This window comes from Pteropus vampyrus, unplaced genomic scaffold, assembly GCF_000151845.1.
Source record: "Pteropus vampyrus isolate Shadow unplaced genomic scaffold, Pvam_2.0 Scaffold122, whole genome shotgun sequence".
Lineage (NCBI taxonomy): Eukaryota > Metazoa > Chordata > Mammalia > Chiroptera > Pteropodidae > Pteropus > Pteropus vampyrus.
In genome coordinates this window covers 3,742,636-3,757,767 of record NW_011888903.1, presented here as the reverse complement: position 1 = coordinate 3,757,767, position 15,132 = coordinate 3,742,636, and the positions used below count along the sequence as shown (strand labels likewise).

General features: G+C 35.7%; 1 protein-coding gene across 4 annotated transcripts in view; it reads left to right on the top strand.

Moving 5' to 3' along the window:
* ARHGAP28 (Rho GTPase activating protein 28) overlaps positions 1-5,714 on the top strand; it is a 176,339-nt gene extending 170,625 nt beyond the window's left edge. For 3 of the 4 annotated variants that reach the window (XM_023534181.1, XM_023534179.1, XM_011366170.2), the window contains one exon: positions 2,100-5,714. In XM_023534181.1, coding sequence (XP_023389949.1) covers positions 2,100-2,175 — 76 coding nt within the window. In that variant the 3' untranslated portion in view covers positions 2,176-5,714. The remainder of the gene's footprint in view (positions 1-2,099) is intronic. The other variant, XM_023534180.1, reaches the window with a different exon arrangement.
* The last annotated feature ends 9,418 nt before the right edge of the window (positions 5,715-15,132 follow it).

Below are 15,132 nucleotides of genomic sequence, written 5' to 3'. Positions count from 1 at the left end.
AAAATTCCCTCAACTTGCTTCCAAGTGTGCTTATCTTCTGCTTGCTCTGCTCACAGTCCAAATGAAAAATGTTTTCCTGTTTAAGAGCAGCACCTTCACTCATGCCTCACTTCCTGTCCCCTCCTGACTAGTTAAGACATCGATGCAGTCATTCCCCCATTTTCTCTCATATCATCAGCTTCCCCCTCCAACTCCTTCATTTCTATCTGCATAATTTTGGTAATTTCTCTCATCTTTACAAAATTCTCTCTTGACTCCCTTCAAGTCAACTCCCATTTCTGTTCTGCTTTACAGCAAAAACTCCTTGAATCAGTTGTCTACCCTCTAATTTCTTTCTTTTGTTCTCTCTTGAAACCACTCCAGTCAAGCTTTACCCTTCAGCTCTTCATCAAAACTGCTCTCTTGTCTAGGTCACCAGAGAAATCTTATGTTGTGAAATCCAGCAGTTCAGTCTCTTTTTATAACTGCCTAAGTTGATCTTTCCCTTCTTTGAAAAACACTTCCTTCACCTGGTATCAAGGACAACCTAAGCTTCTGGCTTTCCTCCCACTTCACGGGCTACACCTTGAGTCTCCTTTGCCTGTTACTTCTCATCTTCTCAGCCTCTTAAGATTGAAGAGTTGTAGGGCTCAGTTCTTCAAACTCTTCACTATCTACACTTAACTTCCTTGGTGAACTCAATTCATCTCATTGCTTTGAATATACCTGTATGCAGATGCCTCTCACATTTATATCCAGACTCTCCCTCAGACACCAACCTTGTATATTCAGTCACCAGGCACATTCTGCCTTGGGACCTTCACATTTGTTTGACTTTTGCCCAGAATGTTCTCCTTTAGATTGTTCATTTCTCACTCCCTTGCCCCATTCAGGTCTTTGCCGCTAGATCACTTTCTCAAATGAGACTTTTCTGGATCATAGCCTCTCTGTGCTCCTTCCCTGCTTTATTCTCTGAAGTTCTTGTCACCATCAGACTTGCTTTACATCACACTCGTTTATTTGCCAGTTGCCTTTATCACTTTCAGAATGTAAGCACCCTGAAGGCAAGTATTTTTGACTGTCGGATGCATTGCTGTAGCCCCAGCCCCTAGAATAGTTCCTGTGAGGTATAACTGTATAACTCTCAATAAATATTTGTTAAATGAATGAATCAAGCAAGCAGTCGGATCTTGGTAGTTTTGTTTGAGACTTTAATATACATTTCAAACACACTGTATATACAGATTTTTCAAGTGTATTTGCCACACGGAATGATATCTTTGTGTTATTTCCACATCTTCTGCCTATGGGCATTGTGTCCAGTATAAAGAAACTAAAATGAACGTGCCTTTAATCTTCTCTAGTCTTGGTCAAGTTAATATCGGTAAAACCATTAGTGGACATATATTATAATATAAATTATCAGTTTATACAAGTTCTTGCTTTATTTTCCTAGTGGATGTAGTGAGTTTAGGGAACAATTTGCCTATTGTTGGTATGCCTGTTTTTTCCACAATTTCACATGGGACTTATTTGAAGTACTTAACAGTCAGAAAGAAACAAAGGAAGGAAGGAAGGAGGGAAGGAAGGCAGGCAGGCTTCATTAAGAAACTTTAAAATGTATCTGCAGTCATGCTTTGGTCAACAATGGACTGCATGTTTGATGGTGGCTCCATAAAATTATAATGGAGCGGAAGAATTCCTGTCACCCCGGTGACAGCATAACCGTTGTGATGTCATAGTGCAAAACATTACTCATGTGTTTGTGGTGATGCTGGTGTAAACAGACCTACTGTGCTGCCAGTCACATAAAAGTATAGTACACATTCATACTAGTAGTCTGTACCATCTAGATTTGTGTAAGTGCACTATGATCTTCACCATCTAAATTTCTATCTCTCTATATATTTGTTAATTGCTTGTCAAGTGATCAGTAAAGATATGGAAGTATTCCATAACTAAAGTACTCAACTCTATAAATAATGAGAGCACTTATTATACTTACTTTTGGCTTAGAGAGCTATATATGCCTTATATGAACCTTACACACACATACATGCCCACTCACACACAAAAGTGTTCACTCTTAGAAACATTCTCTAATTTTCTCTTTCTTTTAGGACAGCATTGCTTGGATCCAGATGCTTATATATTGGATGTATATCATGTAAATCCTCAAGCAGAATGGGTGATTAAACCCCAATCAAGCTTTTGAAATATCCTCCAAGACGGCAGCTATTTCATATTATATGCCAAGAAAATTCTACATTAAGTAGGGAGGGAAAAAAAGACTGCTTTTGACATTTTTGTTCCTATAACCCTCTTGGCATTTCTTGGCCTAAGTGGTATCTCTCAGCATTGTCAACATGAACACTAAAAGAGGAGCTGATTAACTGTTTGAGCTGAAGCTTTCTCATGGTGGTTCCTTGACAAGAGTGAAGAAAGAAAGAGGTTGTGCTCTTTCCTGAAGAAAGGCCAATCTAGAATAGGAACTCTAATCATTTCTAGTATTGAGACTCACAGCAGAAATAAACTTGGTTCTATACCTGGGGATAAGAAACACTTCTTTATGTAGCAAATACTACCAAACAAGGTGTGGAAAAAGACTTTTATACTTATGTTATACACATATATTGACCTTTTCTAGCAAGAATGCCAGAAATATCAGTAATTTCTGCTCTGCAAAATGATTCACACCTACTTTCCAAAAGGAATCAGTATCTAAAGCTACACGTACAGTATTTATGCTCTGACTTGCTCCTGAACTGGAGGAGGAGGAACTTCTGTTTAAAGAACACTGTATCAGTATGTATGTTATACTGCATTGTGACTATCGGCATTCTGGTGCAAATGAACGTTTCCTTTTTCTGGACTATTGAAAATTGATATTTTCAAAGCTTCTTTCTTTATGAGCACAGGTCTCCTTAGTGAAGCTTAATTTGACAAAGGGTGTTCTTAGGCTTTCATAACCTGTAGTCAGAAGTCACAGAACCTCTATTTTTCTCATGATTATGGTACTCAATGAATAGCTTTCCGTGTGCCAGGCACTGATTTCCTTTCCCGATCAAACATAGCATTTTTTATATTTTACAACTGTAGATAGTCACTTCTGCAGCCCCAATTGAAAAAGTACAGAACTGCCTTTATCCAACTGCTCTTCATCCAAGAGTACTGAAAAATACTGTTACATTCAGATTTTATATGCTGTAAAAGCAGATTTCATTCTGTTAATCAATCATAGACGTAGGTAAGCACTTGGATTACCATTGGGCTTTAAAATCAGATGCTTATTTGGTAAACAGAAAACTGTCTTGCTGTCAAGACCCTGTGGAACCATTTTCCAGACCTGCAATTGGTGAGAACACAGTCACCCACAATTCTAATTGAGACAAATCTAAAATGTGCTCAGAGGTCAGACGGCTCTGCCTTTCATCTTGAGTGCAGATACAGACCTTTTAGGGTTAGCTAGAAATGAGAAAGAGGTCTCATTTATCCCACACATGTGCTTTGAGTTAGAATCCACAGATTTAGATTTCGATGAATTTATATCAGTTTTAATGAGATTTAATACTCAAATGACTGTCGCAGTTCAAACAATAGACAAAGTTGCTTACAAATTCAGAAAACATTTTATCTCCTACAAAGTCTCAACATAATGAGATCATTTAAGCCCATATGTAGAAGAAAATTTTCATATGCTGCATTGACTTTTTGTCTATAAAAACATTACTTATATTCAACATGTAGATAATTCTATTTCTGGCTATTAGGATTTTTTAATATTTTTAGAGAAAACTCAGAATATCCATGCATTTTATTTATTTGAGGATTTTTATTTTCTTTTTCTGAAAACCCATCAGAAAATAAACATTTTCTGTAGGTTTATACTTATATTTCATCGATTTTCAATATTTGGCTAATTGATGGCATGTGAGTTTACATAATTTCAAGAGTCTAAAAAAATGCTGTTATTGTTTTTGCAATTCAAACAACAGGAGCAAACATTTCACTTTATGTAGTTGCTAAGTTACAAGACATAAGATGGCAATAATTTATGCTTACACACATGGAAGAAATTCTTCAAATTAGCTACCTTACACTTCTATGCACATTTGAAAACTATGATTGATTTATCTCATTGTATTTCCTGTCATTTAAAATAAATTCTGTGTGTTTATATAGAAAATTCACAGACCTATTCATTTAATTTTTCTTTTGGGAATTTTCACTACTTTTGACTGAAAACCCATTAGAACCTATATATAAGTTCTAAAGGTTTTGAGATTTATTTCACTCATCATCAGTTTTAAATAAATGACTAAAAGATGACAGGTAAAAACAATAAGTTTCTGAATTTCTTATCTACTTTTGTGTGTTTTCAGATGTCAAAACTTAGCTGAGTCAGTAACTTTAATCACTTTAATGTATTCAAGGATATGTGACAACTTTCAAATAACTGTATAATATGGAAGGCCTTCTCAGTACCAATATCATTATTCAATGATAACTTTTATTCTTAGTCATAAGGTAAACTAACTGATTGGGTAAAGAGGAGTAGAGGTTCTTTTTACTAATTTTATGCTAAAAGAATAAACAAACCCCTAGAATTAAATTTCAAAAATGCCTGTCACCTAAATATTAAAAAAAAAAAACTATCTTTGCCTTATCAAATTATTTTAAATTAGTTACAATAATCTGTAAAAATGAATAGTATATTTGCATACAAAAGCAGAGTCAGATACTGGGCTTCTAAATTCTATTCTTAATAGCTTCCCACCCATTTCATCCCAAGAGTTCTTGATGTACAGTTAGAGAAATAATGTCCAGGAAGGTATTAGGAAAATTAACATTTTAGAAACATGTATTCATTTAAAAAAAAAAAACACACCCTACAACTGACGCATTTTTTCCATCATTCTGCAAAAGAGGATCCTTTTGTTAAGCAGCTCACTTGGGAATATAGTCTTGTAGTGAATGATCTTCAAACAAACTGGAGTATTAATTTCTTTACAATGTATACACAGTATAAACTACCTCACTTGCCTTTCTTGGAAAAAAATTAATGGACTTTAACAATTTTTGTTACAAACCGTCCCTGAGTCTTATTGTCACTTCAGTTAGCTTTCAATGTACATTTAATAATATACATTTAATGATGTAAAATATTTTTAGCAAATGCTTTAAAGCCAAAGATACTCTGTGTGATCTGTGGTATACGCTGATAAAATTTGTGTCCTTTAGTCATTGTTTTGTGTATTTAACCATGTTGAGATACAGGTTTTCAAGGGTAAGAATTAATATTCATCTCTTGCAGGCATTTTTCAACCGCTTTTTCCCTATTGCACTTGACTAAAAAGTAAGATGAGATAAATATGTCTCTGTTTTGTGTCAAGCATATTTCATCTGTTTTCCACAATTATATTATTACATGCCTGAAAAAAATATATATTATGGGATTGAATAGTTCTTAATTTCTGATAGGCATATTCAACAGTTTTACACACACATACAGACACACACACCTTAGTTTAAAAATAATTTCTTTCAGGCATTTTTCAGTTATTTTCTAAAACTGTGATTCTGTTGTAAAATCATATAATGTCACAAGGAATGCCAATGTTTTATGTTGTCTCCCATCTCAAAAGTTATGGTTCTTTTGTCCCATCAGTTTTCATTGTTAAATATATGTATGTTGCATTTTATCCATTAAAATAAAAGTAAAAAAATTAAAAGCATTGTCATGAGATTTCTCATATTTAACTACTCTGAGGGCACCACGGATGGTGCTGATGAAAGAACAGGAGCTTTAAAGTTAGCAGATTTGTTTCTGAGCTCAGTCTCTGTCACTTACTAGCCAAATGGTGGTCTTGTACAGAAGTCACGTGGCACTACAATCATGATGGATGGTTGTGGGTAGGGGATAGATTGAATCAGCAAAAACTGTTTTCTAAATTTGTTTGAGTTAGTGCTTTGTCTGAACAGGTTTTTAATACACGCTTTAAAAAATCTTTTCTTCAATAGATATAGAATAGACACTTGACAAAATTTAATACATATTCATGAATTTTTAGAAAAGTCAACATTTTACTATATATCCATGCAAAAGGCAAGATAAAGACAAAACATAAAGATTAGAAAAGAATAAAACAGTCTATTTTAAATGATATTATTGATGTAGAAAAGCCTAAGGTATGGTTATTAAAAATAATAAGATAATTTAGCAAGAAAGGTCATGGCTTATAAGATTATTATATAAAAATCAATTATATTTTTATTATCAATTATATTTTTATTAACAATTGGAAAATAAATTTTAACTTTCATCTACTATAGCATCAAGAAACATAAAATACTTATGAATACCTTTAACAAAGTTTAAGTAAGATATATATGTTAGAAACTATGAAAATGTTTTTAGTAGAAATTAAATAGCTAAATAAATGTGTGTATGTGTGTGTGTATATATGTGTGTATATGTTTATATACATATATACTCACATACACACACACACACACACACACACACACACACATTTCTGGATAGGAAGAGATGGATGGAAGAGAATTGGCAAGATGTCAGTTCTCCACAAACAGATCTACAAATTCAGTGCGATCCCAGTCATAATACCAGTAGGATTTTTAGGTAGAAATTGACAAAACTAATTATAAAATTTATATGGAAGTGTAATAGATCTAGAATATCCAAAGTAATCTTATAAAAAAAAAATGTTGTATTTAGAATAAATGATTTCAAGACTTACTATAAGGCTGCAGCTATTAAGACAACATGATACAGAATAAAGATCAACACCGACATCAATGAAACAAAATAGAGCACATAACAAAATAGAGCCAGCCCACTTATATGGTCCTTTGATTTTCAACACGGGTGCCAAAGTGACCCTATGAAGAAAGGAAACTCAACAGATGGAACTAGAGCAATTGGATATCTATATGGAAAAACAAAAAATTGACCCCCTCACAGGATACACAAAAATTCATCCAAAATAGATCAGAAAGTTAATTATGAAACCTAAAACAATGAGGCCTTCAGAAAACAAAGGATAATAGCTTTCTGACTTGGGGATAGACAAAGATTTCTTAGAAAGTGATACTTATAAAAGAAAAAAGGTGGTAGATTAGACTTTGACAAAATTTAAAACTGCATATCCGAAGAAACCATTAAATCAAATAAGCAAACCATAAATCAGGAAAAAAATATATTTGTAAAGCATACGCTGGACAAAAGACTGATATTTGAGATATATAAAGAATTCATAAGAAGACAATCCAATTTTTAAAATCGGCATAAGACTTGAACACTTCACAAAAGAAGATATACAAATGGCCAATAAGCCCATGCAAACATGTTTATTGATATCATGTGCCATTAGGGAAATACAAATTAAAACCACTATGAGATAACACTATGAGATACCAGCTAGAATGGTTAAAATTAAAGAGTGATTTTGAGTACGAATGAATCAAAACTCTTGTCAATAGGAGCATAAAATGGGAAAAGCCACTTTGGAAAAAGGTCTAGCAGTTTTTTTTTTATCAAACTAACAATACAACTACCCTATGACACTGTAACTCTAGGTATTTACCCCAAAGGAAATACATGTCCCGAAGAAACACTTGTAAAAGGATGTTCATAGCAGCTTTCTTTATAATATCCAAAAACTGAGAACACAGGCATCCATCAATGGGAAAATAGGTAAACTGTGGTACGTTTCCACAATGCAACATTACTCAGCAAAAGGAATAAACTGTTATAGATAACAATATGAATGAATCTCAGAAACGAGAGGCTGAGTGAAAGAAGCCAGATGCAAAAGACTAAGTACTGTACAATTCCATTTACATAAAATGCTAGGACAGGCAAAGCTAAACAATGACGGAGGTCGGGGGGTACCCGGAACAATTGTTGTCTCTAAGGGATGTGGCTGGAGATTGGAAGTGGCATGAGGGCCCTTTCTGGGAATGGAAATGTTCCACATCTGTGCTGTCCAACACAGGACCACTGGACAATTGAACACTTAAATGTGACTACTATGAAGTGAGATGTGTTCTAAGTGTAAATTACACAATGGATTTTGAAGAATTAATACAATGAAAAAATGTAAAATATCTCAGTGATATTTTACTATTACATTTTAAAGTATAATATTTTAGATAATTGAGTTAATATATTAGTAAAATAAATTGCAGCAGTTTTTATTTTTAATGTGGCTACTAGAAAATTCTGAATTATATGTGTGGCTTGCATTATATTTCTATGGCACAATATTGTATATTTTGATAAGGGTTTGGGTTACACAGATGCATGCATTTGTCAAAACTCAGTGAATGTTCAAGATTTCTGCATTTCATTATATGTGAATATTACCACAAAAGAAAAAATCTACAAGTAATATATAAATATTTAAATGTAAGTAATGATATGCATACTGAAGTATTTCAGAGAAAGTGTACTAGTGTCTATTTTAAATTTGTTTAAAAATAAGATTGATTAATGGATCAAAGGATTGATAAGTAGTTAAATATGCACCAGATGAAACATAGTAAAATATTTATGGTAGAATGGTGGTGGGTATGTAATGTAATACTCTCTATGCTTGAAATTTTCCATATTATAATTTTGAAGAAAGAACTTTTTTGGTTAATATCATGCTTAATGGTGATATATTGAAAATTTTCTTCCTAACTGCGGTTCTCACCTGGGGTGATTTTGTCCCCCAGGTGATATTTGGCAATGTCTGAAGACATTTAATTATCAGCAATGTCTGGAGACATGTTTGTCATCGGAGGATGCTATTAGCTTCGAGTGGGCGAGAAGGCAGGGATGCTGCTAAACATGCTACAATGTACAGGGCAACTTCCACAAGAAAGAATTATCTTGTTTCAAATTTCAGGGGAGCCAACGTTGAGAAACCTTGATCATAGTCAAGAAAAGGGAGACCATGCCCTAAGATCACGGTCAAGAAAAGGATGTCTGATTTTGCTATTTCTATTCAATAAGGTATAGCGGATCCTAGCTAGTACAGTTAAGAAAAAGATAAAACATTTTTGGAAGGAGGAATTAATACAATTTAATTTGCAGATGATATGACCACATGATTATGTCGAGAAAATCCTAAGTAAGGAGCCTATTGTTAAAGTTTCTAGAATAAGAACATTTAGCAAGTTCACAGGATCAAGGGCAATCAAAAAATCAATTGTGTTCTACATATTAGCCAAAGACAACTGGGAAATAAAATGATAAAAGCAATACCATTTCTTCATGACTTTGGGGCAAGGAAAGATTTCTTAGACAATATTATAGGACATTTTCTCAATTGCAAAGTTCTCTTCAAAACATGATTTATTTGACAACTAAACATAAAAGCAGATTAAAGAGAATCAGGAGTTTGGGCAATGCTGGGGCTCCCTTTAGATGCTTCTTTTATCTTCCCCGTGGCAAATTACATTTTCTCTATCTTCAGACAAAAATTTGGTGGGGATGAGGAGCAACGAGGGTAGAGTATGCTTTTGAAAACTTTTACTGGGGCTATAACTACTAGCAAGCATATGTGTACTCTTACAATTTGTTCATGAACTTTTAGCTAACAATAATTTATTCTGAGTGTTTGCTATGCAATCTCATTACAATTTTTTCTCACTGCAGCTGTGGGTCAGTGCTTGCGTATAACTTGTACCTTTAGGTGACAGAAGCTTCTCTCTACCATTAGTGACCCTATTTCACTACATCTAACTCCACACCACTCCAGGGCTCCAAAGTAATGACATAACAACAATCTGGACATATAAGTACCAAAATCAATAAGAACATATCTATCACTAATAATCAGTGAAGTCATCAATCTAATAACCTATTGTTAAACAGGGTCAGGAAAGCTATTTTCTAGATTCATAAATCTTTCAATGCTGTAACAACTTATTTTAGAGGAATGACTTATCAGCTAGATTTAAACAGCACTTGTTGGAAATAGTTACCAGGTGATCCAGTTCTAACGTGTAATCCACAGTTATTCCATTCTCAATTATATTAACAATTATATAATCTCTAACCCTACGACTCTTGATTCAGCAATGCAATAGTCCAAGAAGTATGATATTGTGATGCAGATAAGCACAAAATATATTGAAAATAAAAACGTCTTCCATGTCAACTTAGCAGTCAGTGACAGATTACTAGAATTAACATCGTATAGAAATGTCAAATCACTATATTGTACACCTGAAACTAATATAAGCAGTATAATATTATATATCAATAAATTTAGAGAAATTAAAAATATTAATGGGTGAATTGGGTAATGTGTAAATTATCAATAAGGCTGTTTTAAAAAGTTTTATGTGAATTTTTGACTGCGTGGGCATCCATGTCCCTAATCCCTGCATATGTCAAGGGTCAATTGTACTGTTTCTGGTCCATGGTTGGTTGAATCCACAGATGCAAAACCCAGAGATATGGAAGGCCGACAGTATATTTATTGAAAAAAAAAAAACAACACATAAGTGGATCCCTTCATAGCAGTTTTATTCATAATAGACAACCCCTGAAGAGATGAGCATGGTTAATTCATTTAATGGAATACTACTCAATGATAAAAAGGAATTTCAAATACAAAAATAAGGATTTCAAAAACATGAAAAGTCAAACATGAAAGAGTACATACTACATAATTCCATTTATATGAAATCCAACAGCAGAAAAAACTAATCTATGGTGATAGACATCAGAAAAGTAGCTTTGCCTTGTGTGGAAGGGATTGACTAGAAATGGGCATAACGTATAATTTTATTGGGCTCTCCATAATCAGGCTCAACCTACTTTGTACTCTTTCTCATTACTCCACACCAGAGTGACTCTGTCTCAGCTAGGCAGCATAGGGTTATCCCATCCCACACTACCCACCCTATCCCAACAGTCCTAGTACCACAGTGAAAGCACTTTATAAATCTGGCTGTTATTTTACAAGTGCTACCATTACAGATTCTACAAAGCCTAATTACAACTAACTTCTTAAAGGCCCCCATTCCTTTCTACCCTCGCTGTACCACAGTTTTGCCCTTGATTTTACAGTGTTTTAAGGTGAACCTACGTATACCTCCTGATCCTAAGAATTTTAATAATTTTCTCCATTTTTACCTCAACATCATTTGCCTACTAAGTTAGCACTTGATAGCTATTTGATAGATTTTCAGCATTTAGTCATCGTTCTTAAGTACCATTAATTATGTCAGAGAGTTATGTAGACATATCAGATGAAAAATCAATGCCTCATCACAGGAGATTAGTTGGGCCCTATCCTCCAGGTCAAAGCAGCAGTCTGTTTTCAGTCTTGACAAAAAAAATGAAGTTATACCTGGCCCTCCAGTCGTATTTCTTGGGACCCATTCAAGGGATTGACAATAAAAGGGCCTAAGAAAATTATAATTAAATACAATTTCTTTCAATGCCCTGCTCTTTTCACTTTGAAATGTGGGTGACTGCCACCTACTAGCACCCTTTCTTCATCTAGGACACATTTCCCCTCCAGGGGCTTGAGAGAAAACTGCTAACCTGCTTATAATGTCAGGATAAAATGAGAATACCACCTAAAGTTAAAACTTCAGGGAAATTGGAAGAAAGATTAGAAAAGTGAACAAAAACTTAATGAAAAAGTACAACATACTGGAGAATAAAAAGGGGGGCTCATGGGGTGCAATAGTAATCAGTCATGTTTTTTCCATAATTTATAAATTCAATTAACCAGCATTTTAATGAGCATTTTCACATCTGGGTCTAAAAGTAAAAATGGCCTATAATCATCTTATAATTTCCTTACCTTGTTTTGGAGGCAATGCTATATATGAGACTTGTTGAGTGGGTGAAATAGCTTTCTTACTTATTGCCTTTAACTTCGAAACAATGTGCTAAATGTTTGGGGGTTGTAGGGATGGATCGCCAAGGGGCAGGAGGAAACTTTAGGGGATGATAGATTATGTTCATTATTTTGCTTGTAGTGATAGTTGCAGGACGTATACATAAATTAAAACTCATCAAACTGGACACTTTAAATACGTGAAGTTTATTGTATGTCAATTATAATAAAACTTCGATCTGGGCTCTGTGCTTGGGATCCAAATGTGGTGCCCTGACTTCCCACGCCAACTGGACCCTGGGAGAGAACCATGCTTTGCCCACTGCCATTACCTGAGAAAAGAACCCCAGAAAGGACTATTATGGGGGAAGCATTAAGATCACTAGAATATCAAGGACAATCAAGACCATCTTCTATGCCCTGAGTCTTAATGTGCTCCTTCACAGCATTTCACAGGCCAAGATTCCTCTAGCTAATGACTTCAGAGTTGGTTTGAAAGGGAAGCACATTGCCTTTACAGTGTTGCTTCAGCATGTATTGCCACAATTGTTGCAGTTACAGGTACCAGGTTACAGTTAACCCAATGGTAGCATAGCGACAACACAAATGATTTTAGGAGACTTGTAGATTCCTCGGACACACAGTCCTTTGGGACACATGGGGGATAAAACAGGACTTTACCTCAGCTTCCCTGGGGTTCCAGATGAATGTGTCATCATGGCCAGTGATTCCCTTATGAACTCTAAATGGATCTGAAATCACAGCTTCGGCGTTGTTCATGAAGGAATTACTGATGCAGAACAGGGCAAATTTCCCCGAGTGGGAGGAACTCAAGCCCTGCACCATGACAGAGTTCTTTGCTGAGTGCAAGAAAGAATTCAAATCCTGGCCAAACTTAGAGTCAAAAGGAAAATGTATTAGGGAAGGAAAAAAGCAAAGACAAAAAGGCCAGAAAAAAACAGCCCCAAGTATCAGGGAATCCAGTTTATATATCCTTAGTCTTTTGTGAGTTACAGTTTAAAGACTTTGTTTACCCATTTTCCTTTGATAGGGGCATACAGTGAGAAAGGATTAGAGTATGTAGTGAGAAAAGGTAAGAATATGTAGTTTGAAAGGCCTGCCGGCAATTCCCAGCCTTTGATCCATAGGTTCCCCATGATTTTAGTCATGGGGAACAAATGATATTTTGTATAGAGCACCACTTAAAGACTCTTGTTTTTCTGTTTCCCCTTCACGGTGTGGGGAAACACAATCCCAGCAGAAATCTTCCTTTGTTCTGCGGGTTTCCTCTGGTCTAGCTGTAGGGCGAATCAGCATATTCAGCCTCTGAATATAGCTTGATTTAATGTTTCTCTTGCCTCCTCCCTACATTATCACCAAATCCAACCTTAAATAATTTAAGGTGGTAATGAAACTGGAAGCAATAAATAGAAAGAACCCTTATCACATTTGACGGCTAGAGAGGAAGGAGCTTTTGATTATTTCGATTATTATAATGCTACAAGTACGATTCTTGAGGTATTTCCTAGTTGGGTATGTCACTTTACAGATGTCTTACGACTATCAAGAAATAATGTTGCCATTACAAAAAGTGTAACAAAAGCACAATCTCCTTCTAAAGTGACTGACTCAGTGTCCAATGTGGTCTCCATAGAAAACTGCTCCCAGCTACCAGTACAGGACTCAAGAAAGGATAGTTCAAAGCACCTAGACAGACTTAGTTTCTAAGAAGGATAAGTTTCTTAAGAATGTTTCCCTGGCAAAAATAAATAAAACAACATTCATGCTTTAGAAATGCCTAAAGTTAGGACAAAGGGAAGAGTCTTCCTGGTTTGTGTTGTCCTGAGTCTCAACTTGTGTAAAGTTGCTGGACAGAGCCACCGGGCCTCCATTTGGTAAAGGAGGACATTGCCGAGACAACCCCTGCACTGATATCTGCAGTCTATGTCTCTGGAAACAAACGGGGAAACTCCGGTGCTCACCGGGATGAGAAGAGCCCCACGGCCACCAGCACTTGCTGGCGGGACCCCAGGGGTGGGGTGCGCTGGCAGGCCACACACACCCATGTGGATTGTGCCCTCCAGGCTGGACTGCTCACGGACTCCTCCCTAGAGAAGTGGCTGCCGCCTCTGGTGGGAGAAAGCACTCTGTCCATTTTCCTTCAGTGCATAACACTTTCTCAAGATACAATGACAAAAATAAATCAGTGAAAGAAGACATAGCAGGAAACAGAAGTGCCAAGAAACATTCTCAGAAGCCTCCACCTTATGCTATTCCTTTCTCCCCTCAGTACCCCACCACAGAGCTATGTGCACCAGATGCAGAAGTATTGTCTTAGGGGGAAATGACATGCCTGTGTGCCCAAAGAGCAAAAAGGCTTTCTGAAAACCCACTAATGCAACTAATTCTTCCAAGCCCTGCCTGGACAAACTCCACAGACTCTTTCCTACAGGAATTCTTTTCAGCCTGTGTCAGCTACATCCAGCTCATGGCCAGTTCTGAAAAAAAATTGTCATCGATGTCTACCAAGGACAATTTTTTCAAGTCAGTGAAATCCACACACAGACAAGACTCAAAGTCCCAGGTGAACACTTGGACCTGATCTCAGTGTACTGAAACAAGGCTCCACCAGGACCTCCCCACTGGTCTGTGGATGAAGTGATACAATTTGTGAAAGACGCAGCTCCTCACTTTGACGCTACTCAAAAAGCTCTTATGGTAGACGTGAATTGATGAAGGTTCTGCTGTGACTGAGGGATCGATGTGATGATGAAATATGTGAGACTGAAGCTAAGGCCAGCATTAAAGGTAGGTCAGCGCATCAAAAGACGACGATCACTAAGAACTTGGTGTCCATTCACGCTGCACATACTTCAGGTATACTGATGCCTTCTTAACTGAGAAGTGTTTCCCTCAACAGTCTTCCATTAGCAGAAGGTTCACCTGAAAATTATAAAGCTAACATTATAATCTACTTCTTTAAAAACTACTAAAATATGAGTATTAGCATACTCACATTGGTAATTCTATGTATCTTCTTTATTTTAGTTGTACAGTTTACAAATATACTTTATTCAGGAAACTGGAAAAAGTTCTATTGATTTTGGTAATTACTTACATATAGAACAGCTAAACTCCAAAGAGTAAAATATCAGAGATTAACAATTTCTATAAATAAATCCACAAAAATGTTAGCTTAGAAGAACATATAAAGGTTTGACTAAATCATGGTTTCTCGATCTGACACTATTGACATTTGTGGTCTGGTAATTCTTTGCTGTGG